General features: G+C 48.4%; 1 protein-coding gene across 3 annotated transcripts in view; it reads right to left on the reverse strand.

The window, feature by feature from the left end:
* NMNAT2 (nicotinamide nucleotide adenylyltransferase 2) overlaps positions 1–23,921 on the reverse strand; it is a 187,551-nt gene that overhangs the window by 26,022 nt on the left and 137,608 nt on the right. For 2 of the 3 annotated variants that reach the window (XM_064594216.1, XM_045877297.3), the window contains exons 4-9: positions 10,166–10,254; positions 9,297–9,364; positions 7,215–7,293; positions 4,355–4,481; positions 2,851–2,931; positions 1,453–1,497 (exon numbers count right to left, since the gene is read on the reverse strand). In XM_064594216.1, coding sequence (XP_064450286.1) covers positions 1,453–1,497; positions 2,851–2,931; positions 4,355–4,481; positions 7,215–7,293; positions 9,297–9,364; positions 10,166–10,254 — 489 coding nt within the window. The remainder of the gene's footprint in view (positions 1–1,452; positions 1,498–2,850; positions 2,932–4,354; positions 4,482–7,214; positions 7,294–9,296; positions 9,365–10,165; positions 10,255–23,921) is intronic. The other variant, XM_045877298.3, reaches the window with a different exon arrangement.

Here is a 23,921-nt window from a genome sequence, read left to right on the forward strand (position 1 = left end):
AGTCTGCTTCTCCCTCTGACCCTACCCCCTCTTGTGCTCTCTCTCTCTCTCACTCTCTCTCTCTCTCTCTCTCAAATAAATAAAATAAAATCTCTAAATAAAATAAAATACAGGAACATAATTCAGAAGTGAGGAGTTTGGAGGACTTAGGATCTTTGTTAATACAGTGTACTGTTGTTAATACAATGTACTTAACTGTTGTTTCGTATTGGCTGCATTTGACAACCAGTTTGCATACTTCCTGAAAGTCGTAGAAAGGGTTCTAACAAAACAGTAGGCGCCAACTCAGGTACACCATGGCTCCTCAGATCACAGGACAGGACCCAGAGACACTCCTTGAAGTGATGTCACCTCTGCCTGGCCGCCTGGGAGAGAGCATGAGGCTCCGGGTACAGTCCTCCGCTCCCAGGATCCCAGCACGCACACCTGCCCACCAGCCCTCCACGGAGGCACAGCAGGAAACGGATGGCCTGGAGTATTTCTGCAGCTGGGATTGTGGATTGGGCGTGTCTGCTAGACACCAGGCTGCCCCTCATGCTAGAGCTCCAAGCATTCCAGTTGTCACTGACCCTCCTTGTCACCTGGTACGGGGTCAACTCCAGCTCCGTTCTGACAGCTGTCTGTTCTTTCCCCAGCTTCACACACTTGTGTCTCTCACCCGCTCTGGAACCTCGGGAAGAACTCAGTTTTCTGGTTTGCTCCCCAGGGTTCCGCGGGACTCCGCTCATTTCCACGGGTGGGTCAGCTCCTTCCCATCCGGCACCGTCCACCTGCTCTGGCCTTGGGCCTGCGCACGCTCACACAGACAGTGGGTGCCTTAGCCCCCGCCCACGGCTGCCGGGAAGCTGTGCAGGTGGTTCTCAGCCCCTCTCTCCTCCTTGCCCTCCGAGCCCGGAAATAAGGAAGAAGATAAGGAAGACAGGGGAGGGGGCCCAGGGGGCCCAGGTGGCTCAGTCGTTAAGCATCTGCCTTCAGCTCAGGTCATGGTCCCAGGGTCCTGGGATCGAGTGCTACATCAGGCTCCCTGCTCCTCGGGAAGCCTGCTTCTCCCTCTCCCACTCCCCCTGCTTGTTCCCTCTCTCGCTGTGTCTCTGTCAAATAAATAAATAAAATCTTAAAAAAAAAAAAAGGAAGACAGGGGAGCTCCTCCGCCTCACTCAGTGTCATGGGCCAAAGACAGGTCTCTCTGGCTGCCGCGGAAGCTTAACTTCCACGTGTTTTGGATGAGAGAGGGGAGGCTCCGAAGGGAACGTTGCCAAGCCAGCCAGTGCTACTTCCTGGGAACTGGCCAGGTGGGAGATAACTGAGAATCTGCTCTAGTTTGGAAGCCATCGTTCTGAGAGTAGACCCTGTTGCAAACACAACCCAGGGGCTCCAAGCTTCTCCCCTGCCCCCCTCTGCCCCCGGTAGAGGCAGGAAGCCCCAAGCGTCCCCGCTTTTCCGGCCACTTACCGATCTCCTCGTACCTCATCACCGTGCCCAGATTGGCGTTCTCATCTAGGGAGGAAAGAGGAAGCGGAGAAGCATGAGGGGCCTGACTGACTGCTACCCAACACGCGGTGGGCCCAGGGGCCTCCTCCGGAGTGAGTGGGATGGGGTGCAGCACATGGGGGTAGGGGGTCATTCCCTCCCTGCACAGAGAGCATCTGAGTACAGTGAATGGAGAGCAGTCCAGCCTAAAATGGAGAGGGAGCGTCTCCTCATGCTCCACGGCAGGAATTCACATTTCTGGGCCTTTAAGAATTATACAGCTTCGCTGGGAAGCCGATGACGAACACACACACACTCATGCTGAGCACCTTCTGTTTCTTTCTGTATTTTAGGGAGGTAGTCCACAAAAGCAATGTCCTCTAAACTTAGGGAAACAGCTCTTAGGGAGCCTGGGTGGCTGAGTCGTTAAGCGTCTGCCTTCGGCTCAGGTCATGATCCCAGGGTCCTGGGATCGAGCCCCGCATCGGGCTCCCAGCTCGGCGGGAAGCTCGCTTCTCCCTCTCCCACTCCCCCTGCTTGTGTTCCCTCTTTCACTGTGTCTCTCTCTGTCAAATAAATAAATAAAATCTTAAAAAAAAAAAAAAGAAAAAGAAACAGCTCTTAGAGTCACAAGGAGGTGGCCCTCTCTCCTTAGGGGTTGCCTGGTTCAAAGAACAAGCTGAGCGTGTTGAGATGGCAGATACAGCAGGCGCCTGTGAAAGAGGAGGAGACAGAGGCTTTGACCTGTGCTCTGAAGTGTGCAATGCCGGCACAGGGGTTCACGGTGTGCACAAAAACCACAGAGCCACCATCTTGGTCCCCCATCTCCTCTCCTCCTCTGCCACCCCTCTTAGTGCCTTTTGGAAAATTGGCGGAATTTTCAGAAATCTCAGAAATGGCAGAAGTCAGCCTCAAAGCGTCAAAGGAATGAGGTCTAGACCTTCAGCTCTTCTGCAGAGTGGAATTGGGGGATCCTGAAAGAGCCCCAGTGACTTGGATATTCTCATCCATGCAGAGTCCTTGAGGGAAGAGCCAGAAACGGAATTAAGGAAAGAGCATGGGTGTTGGTAGCCTATCAGCAGGGAGGCAGACGCTGCCAGAGCTGGGAGGACCAGAGGGAGGATTCTGGGCTCCTGAAAACTCTTAGGCATGTGGCCTCATTCTGTGTGTGAGGGTGGGGCGGTGGGGGTGGGGTGGGGAATGAGCACATCACCACACTGAGGTCTCAGCAGCCCCAGGCCAGGCGGGTCATGCCGCTGGGCCCTGCGAGCCTGGGGACATTCCTGCTTGCTTCTGTTTTCTCTCCATCATTGCTCTATCAACAGTCATCCCACAGCAGGTGCTGGGAGGTGTTTGCTGAATGAATGAATGCTCCCTTACCCACAAAGGTGAAGCGCTCCACTGGTGGGCGGACACAGCAGATCCGGCTTAGGCTTTCTCCCACCTTCCCCAAGATCTTGGCTAGGGGAGAGAGCAAGACAGACAGGGACAGAGGGAGAGAACCACTCACAACTTACAGCCCGGCATTTGGGCCACTTAAACAATAGGGTTGCCCTGGAGGGGGCAGGGGTGGGGGTAGTGGGAGGCAGGAAGGTGGAGAGAAAGAACAGAAATATGACAGCAAACATTCCTTCCCGTTCACAGTCCAAGGCACAAGCACTGTGAGCCACAGACCGGATTATATGTTCTGCTCGTGTTTATTATACTGTCAAAGAATGGAAAATGTAGAAGAGGAAAATATATAAAGAGGAAAATAAAAAGCACCCATAATTCCATCCTGGGAGACAACCACCACTAACACACTGGCATATTATTTATTCTCCTCCACTTAAAAAAATATGCATTATGCAGGTATGTTTGTACACCATAAGTTGGCTCATACTCTGCATTTAAAAGACATATTTGCTTTTTTCACTTTTTAATATGAGCCTTAGCCTTCATTCCTTCCCACGAAGATGGACTTTATAATAATCAGACATCCTGCTTTGCTGAGAGGGATCTGGTTTTTGATGACCTCTCTGGGCTCTAACCCAGAAAATTTTTCTGAACCCCCACTTGTAGCTATATGAGACTTTGTGACTTACTCTGTTTAGAACATACTAATAACCTTATAGCTTATGGTCTCTAGGCTTGAAAAGTAATACCAGGATCTGTCTCTTGCAATGGGTTGGTAAAAAAAAATGTTGGAAAAAACATGGACCTTGGATTCAAATAGTCCTGAACATGAATTCTGACTCTTCTACTTTTGAGCTGTGTGACCTTAGGCAAATCACTTACCCTCTCTGAATTTCAGTTTTCTCCTTGTAAATGGGAACATAATATCTTTATCACAGAATTACTGCACAAAATACGAAATCACGTAAAACACTGGGCATTGTATGGGCACACAGGACTCGGTGTTGGGTAAATGTTGGAGCCCTTGCTCTCTGCCACTGAAGAGGTGGTTGAATGTGTGGGATTCTGAATGCAGATGCCTGGGTTTGACTCCGAGTCCTGACACCTCCTCAATGTGTGACCTTGGACAAGATCCTCAACTCCCTTGGAAGAGGCAGAGAAAAATGCTGCCTTTCGTATCTTTAATTCCCAGGAAGGCAATTATAAATATAATTTATAAATATAATTTAGAATTATAAACTTATAAATATAAGAAAAAATGCACACCATCAACCCTGTCTCTCTCTCATTGTGACTGCTTCTCTCTGATGCTCTATTTTAAGGACCAGAGCATCGGTGTCACCTTGTTAAAAATGCAAATTTTCCTTCCTTCTCCCAGACCTACTACTAAATCACATTCTGGGGAAGGGCCTAGCAATCTGGATTTTAACAAGCCCTCCAGTTGATTCTGAGGTTTGAGAACCACGGCTCCACACCGGTGTCCCCCTACCTGCAGTGGGCTTGCTGGACACATTGCTGTTCTGGTAAATGGGCTGGGGGGTCTCATTTTGGGGTTGTCCGACCACAGGCGTCATGGAGGGCGTGTTGACATTGGAGAGGATGCAGCCAGTCACCCGCTGGGGAAAGGGAGAGGTGCAAGGTCAGTGTCATTAGCCAAGTGACTTATGAAAAGCATTCCTAGTGATCTTCAAACGCTCATCCGTTCATCTATCACGGGGAAGCCATTTGCAGCTGAGGTGGTGGCAGGGGCGGGTTCTAGACTCAGCTGTACCACATGGCTGCACATGGCCGGCAGGAGGCAAGACCGCTAGCTCAGGGCTGGAAAAGCATGGGACGTAGTGTCGCATAGACACTGGCTCAAGTTTGAGCTCTGCCCCCCTCTGGCTGCATGACCTTGGAGAGTTACCTTCTCTTGGACCTCAGCTCAGGAGTGTAGCATGGACAGGCCACATAGCTGCCTATCTGCGTTGTGGTCGGATTACACATGCGAGTGTTTGCAAAGCATGTGCCTACAGAGTATGTGGCCCCTGGCCGCCGATGTTGTAACCTTCTGTGTAACGTGCACACCTGCCCTCCCTGCCTGCTTCCCGGGGCTCACAGGAGGTCATGTCCGCAGAAGGGCTGTGTACGCTTGGCGCAGGTCATACGAACACCAGGCACCATCACCACCTGCCGCCTCCCCAGGCCAGAGATGCCAACGACAGGATGTGTTGGTGTGGCAGGAAGCGGGGGTGGGGTGCTGGGCACTCTCGCGCCTGCTGGCGGGTGTGCATTCCAGAGCCAAGCGGAAATTCTATGTGTATGATCCATTGTGCTGCGTTATCTGGCCTGCAGTTTTCCTCTGGGGCCGCAGAAAGCACTGAGCTGATAAGGCCATGTTCTTCCCAGCTGACCCAGAAACCACCCCCGTTCCCTGTTGTGGGTGGGAGAGCCCATTCCGGGGCAACAGAGAAACAAAGGATGGATTTTTCAATCCGTTCAGCTTTCCAAGGGCCGTTGCTTCTGCAAGGTCCCTTCCCTGAAAGCCAGTGTCCCACCCCCGTGCTCCACTCTTTAGGGATTCTGGAGTCCGGCTGCCAGAGAACCCCAAGCCGCAGGGCTGCCACGACCCTCGTGACCAGCCGTGGCTGGTGGAGTGGAAGGGCAGCCCACCTCCTTTCTTATTATTATTTCACCTCCAGAAAAGAAAACGCCACATTCTCATTAAGTAACTGGTCCTGTAGCTGAGGAATTGCTTCCTCCCGCTGCGCATGTCATGGGCCCCATGGGACTTGTTCTAGGTAGAGAACATTCTCTGTGCCCGTCACTGCAATGGCTGGGGCTCCTGGCTGAGCTGCTCTGGCCCAGACTCCTGCCTCTGGGCATGAGTAACAGAGGGAGGGTTCGGGAAGCCCAGGCATTTAGAAGCAAAACAGCGGCTAGGCCACATGGCTGGTAGAGGCAGGGTTCAGGCATGTGTGCGGGGCCCCTGATTCCTCCTTTCCGTCATGGAGCCTGAGGCTGCTGTGTGATCAGAAGGTGCACAGGCCCCCGGCTGACCCCTAGCTGACATGTAGCGTGAGAAATAAACTGACATGAAGTCACCAAGATTGTAAGGATGCTTGTTACCACAGCGTACCTTAGCCTATCCTGACTGATACAGTAAGACAGGATGGGATGCCTTTTATTATTGCTGCTGTTGAGACCAGCACAGGGAGCAAGTGAGTGCCATCCTGTGGCAGAGTCCTTTCAAGGGGACCAGGAAAGACTCAGGATGTGTGTGAAGGATTCTGAAAACGGAAGGAAGGGAGGTGCACTGTCTTCAGTTCCAAGGGGGACAAACCTAGCAGATGAAGCAACAGCCAGCTAGAGCCCTCCCTCTTCCTCTTCCTCTTCCTCTTGACTCCCTGGCTGGGCGGGAGCCCGAAACCCCTACTCTATTCAAATCAAGCACAGCTGCCCAGTTGGTGAGCATGATGCTGACAGGTCCCCCAAGGAGCGGATTCTGACACCCACTGACAGAAAACACAGATGCACAGAGGCTCTGTGTGTGTCAGAACAATGCCATCCAGATTGCCGATGGTGGCTGACGAGGGCACCGGGACAGGGTCAGTGGGGGTGGGCAGGACCCACTGCCTCTTGTCTTGGGTGGTCAGGCTTCTTGCTCTGGATGGCACTGCTCTTCATGCCATCACTGTGGAGATCCGTGCGTTGGTGTTGATCTGGGAAGCGCGCTTTCCACACACTCTGGCCAGTGCTGCTGGCTGGTGTGGCAACCTGCTCTTCGGTTGCGACAGCCTGGGCACAGGCCACGTGCTCCCATCTGTGTTCACTAAGCAGTGGCTGTGTGTCCTCAGATAGATGGGATCACCTCTCTGAGCTTCTTTTTATCCATTCATATAACAAGGACCAGAACACTGTCTGCCTTGGAACTCATGTGAGGAGGAATGAGAGTGAGCAAAGGGACAGTGACTGGCAGGGGTGAGGTGCCTCGGCCCCAGAACAGATGGGGCAGGAGCACCCGGCTGATGGCACTTCCTCCCAGCGCCCCTCTGTGCTCCTGCCCTCCTTGGCCAGGTCTCCTTCCCTCCTCACTTTCTGAAGTCTCTCCTTAATCCCACCCTGGATTTGCTGCCAGAATATGAAAACCACCCGAGTCATACTGAGCAGGCGGAGCAAGGCCGGGGGGCAGCCTCCGGTATGACTCGGGTTCCTAATCGGCTGCCCTCCTTCCTGCTGTTCGGGGCCTGGTCTCCCACACAGCTGGCTGAGAAGCAGGAAACTGAACCAGGTCAGTAGGCCAGCAGCACCCTTATCGGGCCTGCCTCGCTTTCGGGGGCCACCCACCCGTCTGCCGTGGCTCAGCTCACCTTCATGAGGTCCCGATGGTGCTCCAGCACGCTGCACGTGGTCTGCCAGGTGTCCTGATAGCACTCCCATGGGTCCACCCTAACATAACCAGAAAGAGGCTTCCCTTGGTTTCCATTCTCATACTCTTTCCTTAGTGGCTCCTTCCAGAGACCGGAGCTCAGGGAGCTTAGCACACTGGCTCATGCCGTGTCCTTAGATCCCAAATCAGATCAAACGTGGGCTTGAAACACCTTCCTACACCTCAGTTTCCCCCCTGTAAAAATGAGAGTATGGGACTTTGGGAAAGTGATGTTGTCTTTTGGTGCTCACTTTCCCCACCTGTAAAATGACTCCGTAACTCTCTTGTGGGGTTATTAGAAGGGCTCGATGAGTTTTATAAACAAAGTGCTTAGTACAGAGTCTCACTCTTGTGCTTCCCCACAAGATGGAAATTCTCCTCTGGGCCCTCTAGGATTGGGATAAGGATTAAAAGCCAGGCCGTCATTGAGTGGTCTGAATATCTGTGCAGTGGGGGGCCTTGTGGCATGGGGGGGGCGTGCCAGTCAGACTAAAGGGCACAGCCCTGCACCCTGGTCAGCCCCTCCTGTACACGAGGATGTGAAATGAGCAGGGAGCTAGCCCAGACCGATGAACTGTTCGGGCTTAATTGCCATCTTAATGAGCTGCTAAATTGGGAGATTTCTCAAACATTTTCTTAGCCGTTGAGCATTCCCTGCCCACCTCCCACCATGAGCACACACCTAAGCTTCCCAGAGGTAAGATCTCACTGACTGAAAACCCTTGAGAGTCAGCTTGTGCATCAGGCTCCCAGTATCTCTGACCACCACCCACCTGCCTAAAACAGATAGACTGGGCTAGACAGGCTCCCCCGGGGCCAGGGGCTAACTCTAGAGCTACCTGGGCCTCCCTAGTGACCTCAATTCCGGAATTCTGACCTTGCCCAAGTGCCTGGAGCAGTGCAGAGCAGGCAGGGGGCGCTGGGTAAATATTCATTGAATGAATGAAGCAATTCTTTCAGAATCTTCCAGTCACATCCAAGCAGGAACAACCTCCTGCCTGTGTTTTCCCCCAGTGGACCCCATTTTCCCCAGGAGATCCTAAGCCCCAATGTTACAAGGCCTTGTTTCTATCCCTAATGTGACCATGGATGTGCTGTTCACGCTCAAACCCCTTGACTTCTCTGGGCCTGTTTCTCACCAGAGAAAAGGCAGCTGTGTCTACCTGTATCTTAGGGGGATGAGAAAGTCGATAAAGGGCAAGTGTTTCTCACACAAATCACTACTCATGACTGGCTGGGATCACTATTTAATTATCATTGTCGCCTCCCTTCACTGTTCTCCTTCCCGCCCACCCCATCTCTTCTCCCTCATTGTGAGGTCAGCTTCCCTTCACTTCCCTGCTTTCATGGAAACCTCTAGGTGCTGCTTATTTTTCCGTGGGGGGAAATTACAGTACAAATGGTGTGCCATTATTTTTTTTTAAATGCCATTTTCTCATGCAAATTATAACTGTAGGAACTTGGGGGAGCATCATTTGCATAATTAGTGGAAGATGCTTTAATTACACTGCGAGCTCTGTGCATAAGGGTGGCTGCCATCTTAGTGAGGACGGTGGCCAGAGCCTGAGGGAAAGGCAGTGAGCGCTCCACGGGGAGCCCCAGGGAGCCTGAGTTCAGGAATGGGAAATAAGGAAGGCCAGGGAACATTCCCTAAAAGGAAGTGCAAATTCACAGGAAGTAACTGGGGAGGAAAGTGGAGAGGCATTTCGGATTTCCTGGCCAGGCCTCACTCCAAATCCAATGATGCTCCAGGAAAATCCTGGATCCAAAAGTCCCAGAGCAGAAGAAACACTGACGCTTCCCTCGTCAGTCTGCTGGGCCCTATGGCCTGGTTATAAACTAAAGCTATCAGTTGGGCCACCTCCCAAGGTTTGCATAATTATTGCCTGCAAGGGACTAACATCTGTGCGGGCCTCCCCACCCCTGTGGGATCCAGATGGCTGAGGGCATTCCTCCACTTCCTCCACTCACCCCCAGTGAGTCGCAGGCCACCCACCTGTGGCAATGGCCTGGCCAGCCCTACCTGATCCAGTCGGAGTTCTGGACGGCCAGCTGACACATGATGAGGCGGTGCCGGCTCGACACAAGGCCCTGGGGAGCAACAGAGCATCAGTGGGAGGCTCGCTGCGCTCCCCACAGCCTCCTGGAGACCCCACCCCGAGCCGGCTCCTATTCAAGGGCGCCGGGAATGAGGGTGTGGCCCCCCTGCGTGTGCACCTGCCACGCAGACACGCATGGAGCGGCGGAGGGGAAAGAAAGGGACGGAGGGCGGGGATGTGCCACTCGCGACAGGGTCCGGAGGTGGGCCTCTCGGAGGAAGCAGCCACCGCGTGCCCAGCGCAGAGACGAGACTTTTAACCCTGCAAACGGTGCTTTGTCTCGAGGCTCGAGCTGCTGGGTCGGCAACTTCCCCAGCGCCCAGCCACGGGTAGCTGGGGAAGGAGGGGGGATGGACACGCGGGGAGGGCTCCTAGACTTTCCCTTTCGTGTGGCAGGCAGGGAGCGGCAAGGACAGGAATTTTAAATCAGGTCGTAAGAGGCATGGGCCGTGTCCTCCTAAAATCCGGGAAAGACCCGTGACCGGCCGCCAGTGTGCCATCCGCGCCAAGTCCCGCTCGGCCCTCAGCGGGTGCGCGTGCTCCGCTGCTGATGAGCCCCGACCGCCCGGCGCTGCGAGCGGCCTGGCCCCGGGCACGGGCTCCTCCCGGCTGCTGCCCAGCGCCGACCCGCTCACGTCGGACTGAGCTCCAGAGCCGGGGGCAGGACGCCCGCTATCGGGCGTTTGTGTTTGCAGGGAGTGTAGCGGATGGCTGTGGGGCAGCTGTGCCCGAGGAGGAGCCATCGGGTCAGAAAGGGAGGGTACAGGAGCAGAGAGGCAAAGGACCAACCCACCTGTTTTCCGTAGGAGTCGTGGACGGGAGAGACAATCCCACCAATCACAATAAACCTTCCGGTTTTGTGCAGATAATCCCTGGCTCTTTCTAATTAAGAGAAGAAAACCACACATTATAAAGGGGAAGGGTGTGGATTAAAGGTGATCGTTGAAATCCATACGTTGCTGGCTGCAAGGCTTATTGCCTTACAGCTTTCTCGCCGTTTACATGCAAAGTGCCAACTTTCAAAGTTATGTTGGCCATTCAGAAGGTTATGGGATGAGATTCTGGCCCCAAAGCAAAAGGATTTAGAACTCAAGGGGATTAATACAGTTTAAAAGGTCCTCTGCTGGACAAGTCGGTAGCTTAGAGGGATTTAGAACAAGCATCTCACTGAAAGCCATTTGAGGGATAGATTGGAATTTACGTCTATGATCACTTGCAGAAACTCCAAAATGGAGGAGTGACTTAAAAGGAAGAAGAACCAGAGGAAGAAGAAGCAGCAGCTGCCACCTTCTTAAAATATGAAAGTTGGGCTGATTGCCTCATCTCAGAAGAGAAGAACCACCAAAACAAATTTAAAAGGCCTTCTACATAATTAGGGAGAATTAACAGTAAAGCCATCATTATCATTGATTGAGAAAAGTTCAGTCACAGAAAAACCTTTTTTCCTTTGGAAGGAATTCACGAGGCTGCTTCTTCAAATTTACCAGACAAGCCCAATGTCACTTCCATGAGAAAATTCAGAAAACTAGGAAGGGGATGAAAATTTTGGTTCTCCCTTCCAAGGGGGTTCAGTGCGCAAACCCAACAGAGCCTGAGCTTGTACCACTGAGGAGATGTGGCGTGGATTTCTGTCACAGGTGAGGGATTCAGTTCGTGAAGAGGGTCTTGGGTAGCAAGGCTGGCGGTGTAGTTTGCAAGCAAGTTCCCAGGACTTCCTTGCTGGCTCTCTTAACATTTAAAAATAATTCTCATCACATTTGCCTTTTCTTTTTCTTTCAATGTGAGATCTCTTCGTTTCTTAAAAAAAATAATTAATAGACTTTATTTTTGAGCACAGTTTTGGATTTAAAGAACAATGGAGCAGATAGTAGAGTTCTATATACTCAGCCCCCACCTTCCTATCTCCCCTGGACACCGTTTTCCCCATGATTAATATCATGCATTAGTGTGGTTCATTTGTTACACTCGATGAGTCCATACTGACACATTATTATTGATTAACTATAGGCCATAGTTCCCGTGAAGAGACACTGTGTTGTACAATCTATGGGTTTTGATGAATGACAAATGTATGTATGATACGTATGCACCATTGCAGTTGTGTTGAGAATAGTTTCCCTACACTCAAAATCCACTGTGCTCCCCCTGTTCATCCCTCTCCCTGGCCACAGACGTTGGTAACCACAGATCTTTCTACAATTTCTCTAGTTTTGCCTTTTCCAAAACACCAAATAAGCTGGGATCATGCACTACCTAGCCTCTTCAGACTGGCTTCTTTCACTTAACAGTATGCATTTAAGGTTCCTCCGTGTAGTTTTGTGGCTTGATAACTCATTTTTTAAAATTGCTGAATAACATTCCGTTGTCTGGACGTATCACCATTTCTTTATCCATTTGTACCATTTGTTTATCCATTCACCAATTGAATGACATCTTGGTTGCTTCCAGTTTTCACTGATTATGAATCAAATTGATAAAACATTCCTGTGGAGGTTTTGCGTGGACATAGTTTGCAACTTGGTTGTGTAAACATCTAAGAGTGTAATGGCTGGATCAGATGCTGACAGTACATTCAATTTTGGAAGAAACTGCCAAGTTGGCTTCCAACATGATCGTTCCATTTTGCAGTCCCACAAGCAACAGATGAGTGTTCTTGTCTCTCCACATCCTCGCCAGCATGGGGTATATTGTCAGGTTTTTTGAATTTTAGCCATTCTAATAAGGTATGTCACCTCTGCTTTTTAAGAGTGATATTACTTTACTTGTTTTCAAGAAGTCTTATTTTGAGACCAAGGACAAACTGAAAACCTTGTAAAAAAAAAAAAACCTTTTGATATTTGGATAAACTCCATACCTCCTCTCTCTTCTCTTGGCCCTTCATACCCCAGTCTTCATTGAGATCATTTACATCTGGCCCTCAGCTGTCACCAAGTCTCTGCTGCAATAAGTCAGAGCTTCCTTCCTCCCCCATCCTCTAAAAAGTGGCCTCTCCTTACTCTCTGCATACCCAAGCTTTTCTTTGGAAACTCCGCTCTACTTCACCTCTACCTCGGTCCAGCATGCCTGCTCTGTCCGACATCCCCCTTGGCTCTGCTAGCCCCCTGTGCATCCAGTTCAAGGGGCCTGGCTGGGAAATTGTTTCTGAAAATTTATACCTTCACTACTCTTCTGCATTGAGTTCTTCAAAGCCAGATATTTTGCCATAGGTAGGAGGTCCCCAAATCACAGCTAAAGGAGACGGGCAGTTAACATACATGTGAGAAGCAAGCTCTCGTTGTAAAATGATTTGCATTCAAACAACCTTGACCGGACACATTGCCACTTGAAACACTGCTGCCCTAAGAAAACGAAGCTGTGATCCAAATGTGGTTCAGTCTGTCACACATACTGAACACTTCTTGGGTTCTTAAGCACCTTCATAGTGACTCGTTTATTGACCAATGGATGTTTAACACATGCTCACCTAGAAGGCTCATGTAGCTACCTTTCCTACTCTTGCCCTTCTAGAGTGTCCTTTCACTGGTCTATCTCAGGCTAGAGAGCCACCCACCCCATTCCTCAGACCATACTCCAGAATTTCCAGAGGAAATACGTTGTCCCAAAGAAACTCAGCACCTTAGAAAATGTTACCCTTTGCTTCTGGCCAAGGTGAGGAGCCACTTCTCCTGGCAATGCTCCAAGGCTCACTCTCTCACAAAGAGGCAATTTCTTTTTCTTTTTTAAGATTTTATTTATTTATGGGGCGGCTGGGTGGCTCAGTCGTTAAGCGTCTGCCTTCGGCTCAGGTCATGATCCCGGGGTCCTGGGATCGAGCCCCGCATCGGGCTCCCTGCTCAGTGGGAAGCCTGCTTCTCCCTCTCCCACTCCCTCTGCTTGTGTTCCCTCTCTCACTGTATCTCTCTCTGTCAAAATAAATAAATAAATAAAATCTTAAAAAAAAGATTTTATTTATTTATTTGAGAGAGAGAGAGCATGAGCGGGGGTGAGGCGAGGGGGAGAGGAAGAGGGAGCAGCAGACTCCCCACTGAGCAGGGATCTTGACACAGGGCTCCATCCCAGGACCCCAAGATCATGACCTGAGTCGAAGGCAGATGCTTAACTGACGAGCCACCCAGGCACCCTACAAGAGGCAATTTCTGAAAGGAATAACCCCAAACCTGTACCTAAAAGAGGATACTTGATCTGAAGTAGTTAAACCCAGCAGAGGTATGATTGTGATGATGTAATCAAATTAATTCAGTTGTTGAGCACAAAACACCATGATGCATCCTAGAGGAATAAGGGGATAAAGATGGCTTTATTTATTATTCTCCAAAGGTTCACAATAATGGAGACACAGAAGGCTATACTGATGGATCTAATGAGAGGTGAGTTCTATAGCTATTGCTTTCAGTGTTGTTGGAGTACCACCCACAGTAAGAAATGCATTTTATATCCTGACACAATACATACCTACATATAGGTATAATTAACTGAAACAAATGTTTTACAATACCCTTAACCCAATGCACACTGATATTTTCCATGTATTCTATTCTGGGAATCATAAATTTAAATAAAAAGTTGGTCAAAACCTATTACGTCTGGCAACCTATAGTTTGAACAACTCTGTGCTAACGTTGAAATGCTAGGGGCGGGGGAAAAGGGACAGGAGAGATTAATTTTGCCTTTCCAAAGAGCACTTGCCAACTGGTTTAGTCTTTTTTTTTTTTTTAAAGATTTTATTTATTTATTTGACAGAGAGAGACACAGCGAGAGAGGGAACACAAGCAGGGGAGTGGGAGAGGGAGAAGCAGGCTTCCCGCGGAGCAGGGAGCCCAATGCGGGCCTCAATCCCAGGACCTCTGGGATCATGACCTGAGCCGAAGGCAGACGCTTAACCGACTGAGCCACCCAGGCGCCCCTCAACTGGTTTAGTCTTACCCACTATGTTGGTCTGTAGGTATGGAGGCCTGGTAGGGGTGAGGGTGAGGAAGGGGTACTATTGACTGAGCAAGTTGGAATCGAACCTCATAGTCCTCAGAGGACTATGACCTGTATGCCTGAGATCGCTGTTTGGTCAACATGGATTCTGTGGACCACTTGCACTGGAATGACCAGCAGGAGGTTATTAAAATGCAGATTCCTAGGTCTCAGTCCAGAGTTACTGAGTCAAAATCTCTGGGGCTGGAACTTAAGGTCTACATTTTCAATTAGTGTCCCCAGGTGATTCTTCTCTTCTCTGAAGTTTGAGAACCCTACACATACATAGACAATGACCATAAAGTTAAGAAGTATAGACAACAGAGAATCACTGAAGGCTGTTAAACAGGAAAGTGACTTGCTCTGAGCTGGGGCGAAAAAACTCACAGAAGGGATAGTTCCTATCCCGATGCGGGGCTCCATCCCAGGACCCCAAGATTATGACCTGAGCTGACACATAAGGCAGACATTTAACTGACTGAGCCACCCAGGTGCCCCAAATCAATTGTATTTTTATGTGCTAGCAACAAACACGTGGAAACTGAAATTAAAAATACAAGACCACTTACAACAACTCAGAAAAAAATGAAATACTTAGGTATAAATATAATAAAACATACACAGAATTTGTAAGCTAAAAACTACAACATGCTGATAAAAAGAAATCAAGGAAGATGTAAATAAATGTAGAAACACACCATGTTTATGAATTAGAAGATATAACATAGTAAAATATTAATGATCTCCAAACCAATATATAAATTTAATGCACTTCCTATCAAAATTCCAGCAAGATTTTTTTTGGTGTAAACACAGACAAAATAATTCTAAAATTTATATAGAAGGAACCAGAATAGTTAAAACTTTTTTTTAAAAATAAGAAAGTGGGAAAAAAGAAAGTGGGGAAATCAATCTATCCAAATTTTATATAGCTACAGTAGTCAAGACTGTGAGGTATTGGCAGAGAGGCAGACACATAAATCAATGAAACAGAATAGAGCCTAGAAATAGCCCCACATATGAATGGCCAACTGCATTTTGACAAAGGTGCAAAAATAATTCAATAAAGGAAGGATAGTCTTTTCAACAAATGGAGTTGGAGCAACTGGACAGCCATAGACAAAAATAAACAACAACAACAAAAAAAACCTAAGTCAACTTAAATCTCTTACCCTATAGAAAATTAATCCAAAATGGATCATAGATTTAACTTGTGTAAAATATGAATTTTAGATGAAACTATGGCAGAAAATCTTTGGGCGCAGGCTTGGCGAAGATTCTGATATGACACTAAAAACACAATGCCCAAAAGAAAAAACCCAATAAACTGGACTTTCACAGAATTTAAAACTTTTGCTCTTTGAAAGACCCTGTTAAGCAGATGAAAAAACGAGTTACGGACGGGGTGCAAATATCTGTGATCCACATATCTGAGGCCTCATATCTAGAATATAAAAAGGACCCTCAGAGCTCAAACAGTAAAAAAAAAAACAAAACCCTAAGGATCCCATTAGAAAATGGGCAAAAGACAGAAAGAGGACAAATAAGGATGGCAAATAAGCTTAGGAAATGATGTTCAGTAGCACTCAGCATCAGGGGAATGTAAATTAAGACCGCGAAGAGCTATCACTAATTCACCAATCAGAATGGCTAAAAGAAAAAATAATGATGATACCCATAGCTGACAAGGGTGTGGAGAAACTGGATTTCTCCTACACTGCTGGTGGAAATGTCAAACGGCAAGCTCCTCTGAAAAATAGTTTGGCAGTTTCTTAAAAAACTAAACATACGCTTTATCATATAACCCAGAATGGTACTCCTGGGTGTTTTTTTCCAAGAGAAATAAAAACATGTCTACATAAAAACCTGTACATGATTATTCATATCGGCTTTATTTGTAGTATCCAACTTCAGGAAATAAATGAAATGTCCTGCAATAGGTAAATTGTTAGACAAGCAGTAGTACATCCATACCCTGGAATACTTCTCCTTACCAATAAAAAGGAACAAACTAACAGTTCATGCAAACAATTTGGATGGATCTCCAGATCATCATGCTGTGTGAAAACCAATCTCAAAAGGTTGAATACTGTATGATCCCGTTCACATAACCTTCTCAGCAATGATACAGATTAGTGATGATCAAGTGTTAGGGATAGGGCTGGGGGCAGGGCAGGGAGGTGGTGTGACTATAAAGGTAAAGCTCCAGGGAGATCCTTGAGGTGATAGACTAGTTCTGTAGCCTAATTGTGTTGGTTACATGAAGCTACACATGTGATACAATGGCATATAACTATACATCCACTTTATACCAATGTCAATATCCTCACTTCCATATTGTACTGTAGATACATAAAATGTAACCAACAGGGTAAACTGGGTTAAGTTAGGCACATGGGAACTCTCTGTACTATCTTTGCAACTTCCTATGAATATATCATTATTTCAAAATAAAACATTTTTTAAAAGTTTACAGCAAACTACAGAACGCTGTACAATTGTAAGGTGGAAGTGTGCGTATCCAAGTAAATAACAAGCAAATTCGTGGCGCTGGATGCTTCTGGAACTTCTGGAATCTCTGCTCATCCTTTTCCATTTTTTTTTGCTGTCTGGATTCCAAGATTTGGGGTTGTTATGGCTTGGGAGGTCTTGTCCGAAGCAATGTTTCTCAAACTTTGATGTGCATGTGAATCCTCTGAGGATCTTGTTAGAATGCAGATGGTCTCCCCCAGTAGTCTGGGTGGGGCCTGAGATCAGGACCAAGATTAGGGGGAGGTGAGAGGGGTAGGATCGTTCAAGTGCAGGGTCAGATCCTGTCTTTATTTAAAATTATTTTATTTTGCTCATCAGTTTTTTTGCATTAATTTTGCCTTTTTAAAAATGTTATTTACCTCCGTTACTGAGTTTAGGGGTGCTCCCTTAAATTTTGCACCAGAGGGAGTTACCCCTTGGGCCTCACACTACCCCCAGCCCCTCCTGAGAGTCAACATTTCTTAACCAGCTCCCAAATGAGACCAATGCTGCTGGTCTATAGACTATATTTTGAACAGCAAGGGACTAAAGATGGGGGGGCAGCCCCTGCAACATTAGTGTACCCACAAAAGAAGCTCTCCTCCCTCCCCAACTCCACCACCACCTCCACTTCGCATGATGAGGGCATTTCTGGACATTGGCAAGTAATCCAATGGCAGAGCAATAGCTAGGGCCCTGGAATTTAATTTCATGCCAGGCTTCCCAAGATGTAGTCTATTTTTGTCCCTCAGCTCTGCCCCAGGAACAAGCCAAATCCCTCTAACATTTTACACTCAGGTCCAACCTGTCCTCCATCTGGTCTACCCTCCTTGCTCCTGTAGTCACAGAGGAGGAGCCCAAGGCCACTGGTGGCATTGCCGTGTCCTTGCCTTCCTCAACACCCTGATGATCCACGTGTCTCACAACTCATTCCAGGCCACTTTGAGCCAGGTAAATCTCCACTCCTGACAGCCTGTGCTAGACCCCCCAGCCACAGACAGACACAACACAGATGATTTGTCCATTAATAGTAATTCATGAGACAGACATGTCTTGCCTGCCTCCTGGCTACTCAGTGAAACCAGCTGATGTGTGTAATCTACTCTCCTCTTCCAGAGAGTTAATGGAGGAAACAGTGTGGTCAGGGCATCGATACTAACACAATTTTTCCTTTTCAGCTGCAATGAGAAATGACCCTTTCGGAGTTGTATTCACAGCTGGAGCTGCCTGAATTTTCCTTGTTTGTGAGTTTCACAAAGATGATCTGGATTTGTACACATTCTAAATTTTAGAATGTTTATTGGATAATAAAGGAAGGAACCAAGCAGGGTTATTCCTGCCCAGGGGTTGAAAATGGTTTTTCTTTTAAAGGAACCACCCCTGTGGCCTACCACACTGAACCTTGGGCATTCCTTAACAAAAATTTAGTGAGTATTTATTACGTATAAGGCTCTGTGCCAGGTGCTGTGGGGGACACAGAGAAGTAAAAGACACAGTCCCCACTTCCAAGAATCGTGGATTTTGATAGAGGGACACAGCACTCTCTGCCTAGATAATGGACACAAAGCTGAAGGGCAGCACCACTCCGTGCCATAGGACTTCAGGGGGAGGGAGTGATCCCAATGGGACAGAGTAGCCTGGGAAGCTCTCCTAAAACAGATGAGACTTGAGCTGGGTCCTGACAGTAGAGAAGAGGAAGGTGTATTAACTGTGTCTTTTTATTTTTCTGTTTTCTGAGGCTGACATCTGGGGCCTTGCTGACCTTGGAGGGGCCAGCCCTCCCAGGGATAGCCAGTTCCTAGAGATAGTAAACAACTCACCCTAGAGCAGGCCTTTCAAATGCAAACTAACCAATCCAGAGCCCATACCCCCAACTACCCCCTCGGTGTGGCGCTCATGCTCAGAGCCACTATCCACCTGCCCTAATCACCCCAGGGCCAGGTACCAGACACCTAGGGACAGCTTCTACGTCACAGAGCCACAGAAATTAATCAGACTAGCCAATCATAAGCCTGATTACCCTTCCTCCCGGCTTCCTCCCTGCAGTAACCACAAAAAAGTCTCTGGCCCCTGTTTCCCCAACTCTCTCACCCTCCTGACTGGTGCTTCCCCATGTGCGCCCCGCCCCCTCCCCGCAGCATGGCATGTCCTCTCTTGGGATCTGTGAGTATCATTATCTTTTCAGTAATGTTCGACTCTGGACCTGTTAGCTTTGCCGCACAGTAAAACACACACTTTAAAACAGAAGGAATATGGGGCCCCTGGGTGTCTCAATCAGTTAAGTGTCTGCCTTCGGCTCAGGTCATGATCCCAGGGTCCTGGGACTGAGCCCCATGTCAGGCTCCCAACTCATCGGGGAGCCTGCTTCTTCTCCCCACTGCTCGTGCTCTCTCTCTCTCTCTCTCTCAAATAAATAAACAGAATCTTAAAAAAAAAAACAGAAGGAAGAAGCTCATTTCAGGGGATGTGAATAGATGGACTGAGTCAGGAATGGACCCACAGGTTCCACTGAGCTCTATGGCTTGGCTTTCTTTGCTTGAGAAGCAATGGTACCATTTCCATGCCTTGTCACGGAGGGTGTCTCACCCTGGAGCATATTCCTGGATCTCCTCCTACTCCCAGACGCTCCAGTCCCAATGTGTTTGGGAAGCAGGGTGCTGGGTGATCATGTTTCCCTGGGTGGGTGAAACAGTCAATCATACCAGGTCCTCTCTCTTCGAGATGTCCAGCCCAAGCCATAAGTGTTCAAGTGAGCTTCCCACTTGAATCTGAAGCAAATGTGAAAAGGAGTATGGTCCCTAACCTTGATCCATGAGTGAGACCATGGGAGCCCACCGGATCACCACTAGCTGAGTGGGCTGCCAGCCCCCTATAATAAGTGCGGGCTAGTTATGGACTGAGTCTCCATGAGGAGCAACTGGCTTAGCCCTTTCTGGAGCTGGCCAGCCCTGCCCCCAGCCAGCCATCTACAAACGCTTGCCACCATCCCTCAGCAGAGCTGGTGGGCAAGATGCACTTTCACCAGTGCAATGGTCTCTCCTCTCCTACACACCCAGGACTCTTAACTATAAGAGAAGCAGTGAAATAGGGAGCCTCTTGGGATTATGAGAGCACAGCTTTTGTTCTTCGCGTGCTTACTCCTGTCTCTCTGGCTCAGGAAGGCTACATTTCCCAAGGCGATGATAGGGTGTGCCGATCTGGCGTGTTCTTCCGCGCGGTCTCTGTGGCCAGGGGCTGACCAGAAGAAGATGTGGGCTGGGTGTGGATGCATGTGGGGGTCAGACTGAAGCCCCTGGCCAGACTCATGCACAGAGCAGTCCAGCAAACCCCGAGAAGCTCCCCTGGACATAGAGAGTCTGGTTCTCTCGACATCTGTCTACTACCACCATCTGCCCCCATCTGCCCCCATCTGCCCCCATCTGCCCTCATCTCCGGTGCACGCACCTTGGGTTGTCTTAATTCACCAGAGAAGGCAACAAATGCTTCCCAGAACCCCCTGCATGCCTGGATTTCCTCTAGTTCCTGGGTTTTCATCCATTTGTCTGGCTAGCACAGTTCCTCCCTCATTACTGCTCATCCTATTTGCTCTGCAACCTCTAGCTTGGGAGAATGTGTGTCCCTTTGTCTTCACCGCTAGGAAATGATTTATGACCGTCAGTTCCACAAACCTCACTTCTGACAGACCGTGCCGGGGTGAACCTCTCATGTGTCCCAGCGGCTCCGTGCCACCTTCGAAGTCTGGCCTCTCCATCTGAATCCTCTCCACTGGAAAAGCTCCCCAGATTCCCGTCCCTCGCTCTTTCCAAACCCTGCTTCTGGGAATTCACCCGTTATTGAAAACGATTTTTTTTTTCTATTTATTTCTCCAGAAATAGAAAGCTAAATATATATGTAAAAAGACATCATGAACTGGTTTCCCCTTGAGACTCATAAACACATGGGAAAATTATTTTACAAACCTACAGCCTGTAATACTAAATATAACTGGATGGGTGGGGGCGGGGGAGAGAGGGGAAAGTATAGGGAAAGGTATAAAGACAGAAGAGCACACGTGATGTTAAAAAAAAAAAAAAGAAAAAAAACACCCCACCGTGGCTTCACATTAGTGATGAGTCTGTCACTGGCATGGAATCTGGCTCTATTTTTAACTACACGTCTGTTATTTCTCACTGGATGAACCATTAACTTTTTGAATATAAGTTCACCATACAGGTTTCTTATTTAGGGATAATTCAGGCTCTGAAGTAGAGTTTATCCAGGAAATTGCTTTGCTTTTGTCTCGTAAAACAAGTGGGGAACATTAGGCAGAGAAGGCTCCCTTTTGGAAGGATGTGGTCCTGCTGAGGCTCTCGTGCAGGGAACACACAGGACAGGACTGCTTAAAGGTTAAAAGTTGCTTTCCCCCTAAGAATGCGATTGGGAAAACACGGTTTCCCTTCCAGCTTTCTTACCTGTGCTCATCTTCCCTCTCTACTTTCCCAAGAATCAGTAGAAGTATCTTCCTGGATCAAGGGCACCCCCGGCCAGGGGCAACCAACTCTCCAACACTGAAGTTTCCACAACCTGGAAGTGCTCATAGTCCCCTGCAAACTGAGATGAGAAGTGTGGTTGCTGAACGACAGCCCTCCAAAGAAGTCCATGTCCTAATCCCTGAAACCTGGAAATATGTCACCTGAACGTGGCAAGAAGGACTTTGCAGGTGTGACTTAGATTAAAGACTTCATCTCAAGATGAGGAGATGATCCTGGATGCTCCAGGTGGGTCCATGTGATCACAGAGAGAATGCAGGACGGTCAGACTCAGAGAAGATGTGACAATGGAAGCAGAGAGCATAGAGGGGTTTGAAGTTGGAGGAAGGGACCTCATGACAAGGAACGTACTTGTCCTCTGGAAGCCAGGAGAGGAAAGGAAGCAGATCTCCCCTAGAACTTCCAGGAGCTATAAGATAATAGTTTTAGGACTTTCAGAAGTATAAGATAATAAATGTGTATTGCTTCGAGCCAACAAGTTTGTGGTCACTGATTGCAGTAGCAGCAGGAAGCTAATACCGCGGTCACCCTACCCATCGCTCGAATCAGCGTGCCCAGGGAACCTGTGAGTCACTCCGTCTTGCTTTGCATGCACTGAACCAAAGAACAAGTACCAACTCCTGCAGAAGTGGAGAGAGGAAATCAGCTCAAAGAAAATGTATCATGCGTTGGACTTGTTCACGGTTGCAGAAAGGACAGGTTTTAAAGTAATTTCGTTGGGATTTTAGAATTTTCTCTTTGAAGAAACCTGTAAGTAAAGAAGTGTACGATAACCTACGAACTACCAAAATCAAGCCTTTGAAATTCCTGAAATTAAGTCACAGCCCACCTCGTTGGCAATAGAGCGTAAGTTTATAGACTCTAGGTTCAAATCCTGCTCCAGGCGTGACTAGCTGCGTGACCTTGGGTTAGTTACCCAAATGCTCTGGCTACTGACACATCTTTAAAATAGAGATAATATGATCCAACCTCACAGGGTTGTGAAGTAACAGATGTGAAAAGCAGCATAACACCAGCATCCAGAAGACATTGGCCATCCATACTTTTTTTTCTTGGAGAAGTTCAACAATTCCTTTGGAGAGGAAGGTTATGAGATAATGGAAAATATATATATTGGTCTCTGCCCCTGATTCCTGGCACAGAGCTCCTAAAACCCTTGCAGATTCCTAAGGGATAAGAGTACTGGGTGCATCTGTTCTTCTGGTATTTGGTCTTTAAGCCCCATTCCTGACATACAGTTCCAACATCCCTTGGAATTTCCTGCGTGATAGCAGTGTCTTTTGTTCTAAATGAGATGACTCTTGGTGCTCCTGGATGGGAGCTGGTCACCAGAAAGACCAAGCCATGATCAGAAGCTTGGAATTTTTAGCCCCCTCTTCCCACCTTTCATCCTCCAGAGAGGGAAGAGGGGGCTGGAAATGGAGTTAATATTTGATCATGCCGATGTGAAGAAGCCTCCATAAAATCCAAATAGTAGGGGGTTCAGAGAGCTTTGAACACAACATGGGGAGGGTGACACATCTGGACTCCATGGGGACAGAAGCTCCTAAGCTTGGGACCCTCCCAGACCTCACCCTGTCTCTTCTTCTGTATCCTTTACCATATCCTTTAATAAGCTGGTAAATAGATGGACTCTGAGAAAAAACTGAGGGTTCTAGAGGGGAGGGGGGTGGGAGGATGGGTTAGTCTGGTGATGGGTATTAAAGAGGGCACGTTCTGCATGGAGCACTGGGTGTTATACGCAAACAATGAATCATGGAACGCTACATCAAAAACTAATGATGTAATGTATGGTGATTAACATAACATAATAAAAAAAAAAAGCTGGTAAATAGAGGTAAGTGTTTCCCTGAGTTCTGTGAGCCACTCTAGCAAGTTAATCAAACCCAAGGAGGGGTCTTTAGGACCTCTGATCTATAGCCAATTGGTCAAAAACACAGGTGACAAACCTGGGCTTGCTCCTGGCTCCTCAGGTGTGTGTGTGAGTAGGGGGCGAGGGGCCACACTTGTGAGACTGAGCCCTTACCTGTCTCTGGGTAGATACTGTCAAAATTGAGTTAAATTGTAGGGCACCCAGCTGGTGTCACAGAGAATTGACTGTCTTGGGGAAAAACCTCCGCACGACAGGTGACCAGAAATGTCCGAAGTGCGAGCATTTTGTACAAGGAGTAAAGGAGACACCCAGAGAAGAGACTCCTAGTAGGAAAGAACTGAGTTTTTCCCTACGCAGGGAGATGGAAAATGGAGGTTTTTTCTTATTACAAAAGTGAAGGTGGGACAGGAAAAATTGAAAAACTCTTTTTAAAAAAATATACAGCTTGCCATTGTGGGGGCATCAAGTATCAGAAAGCTTCCTTTGCTCCTAATGCTCTTGGTGTCCCCGATGAGCCGTTTCTCATGGTGCTCGCAGCCGCTGTTCCTGCCCTCCCGTAGAGAGCGGATGTGGCCCTCTGTCCGAGCGTCTGTCGATTCCCAGACCCTGAGCTCCCGTCCTTCGGTGCAACCGAGCAAAGGGTTCTGAGCAATGCCAGAGAAGCCAAGACTGGG

The sequence above is a fragment of the Mirounga angustirostris genome, unplaced genomic scaffold (genome assembly GCF_029215605.1).
Source record: "Mirounga angustirostris isolate CCGP_5_RB_7025 unplaced genomic scaffold, mMirAng1.0.hap1 SCAF_6, whole genome shotgun sequence".
Lineage (NCBI taxonomy): Eukaryota > Metazoa > Chordata > Mammalia > Carnivora > Phocidae > Mirounga > Mirounga angustirostris.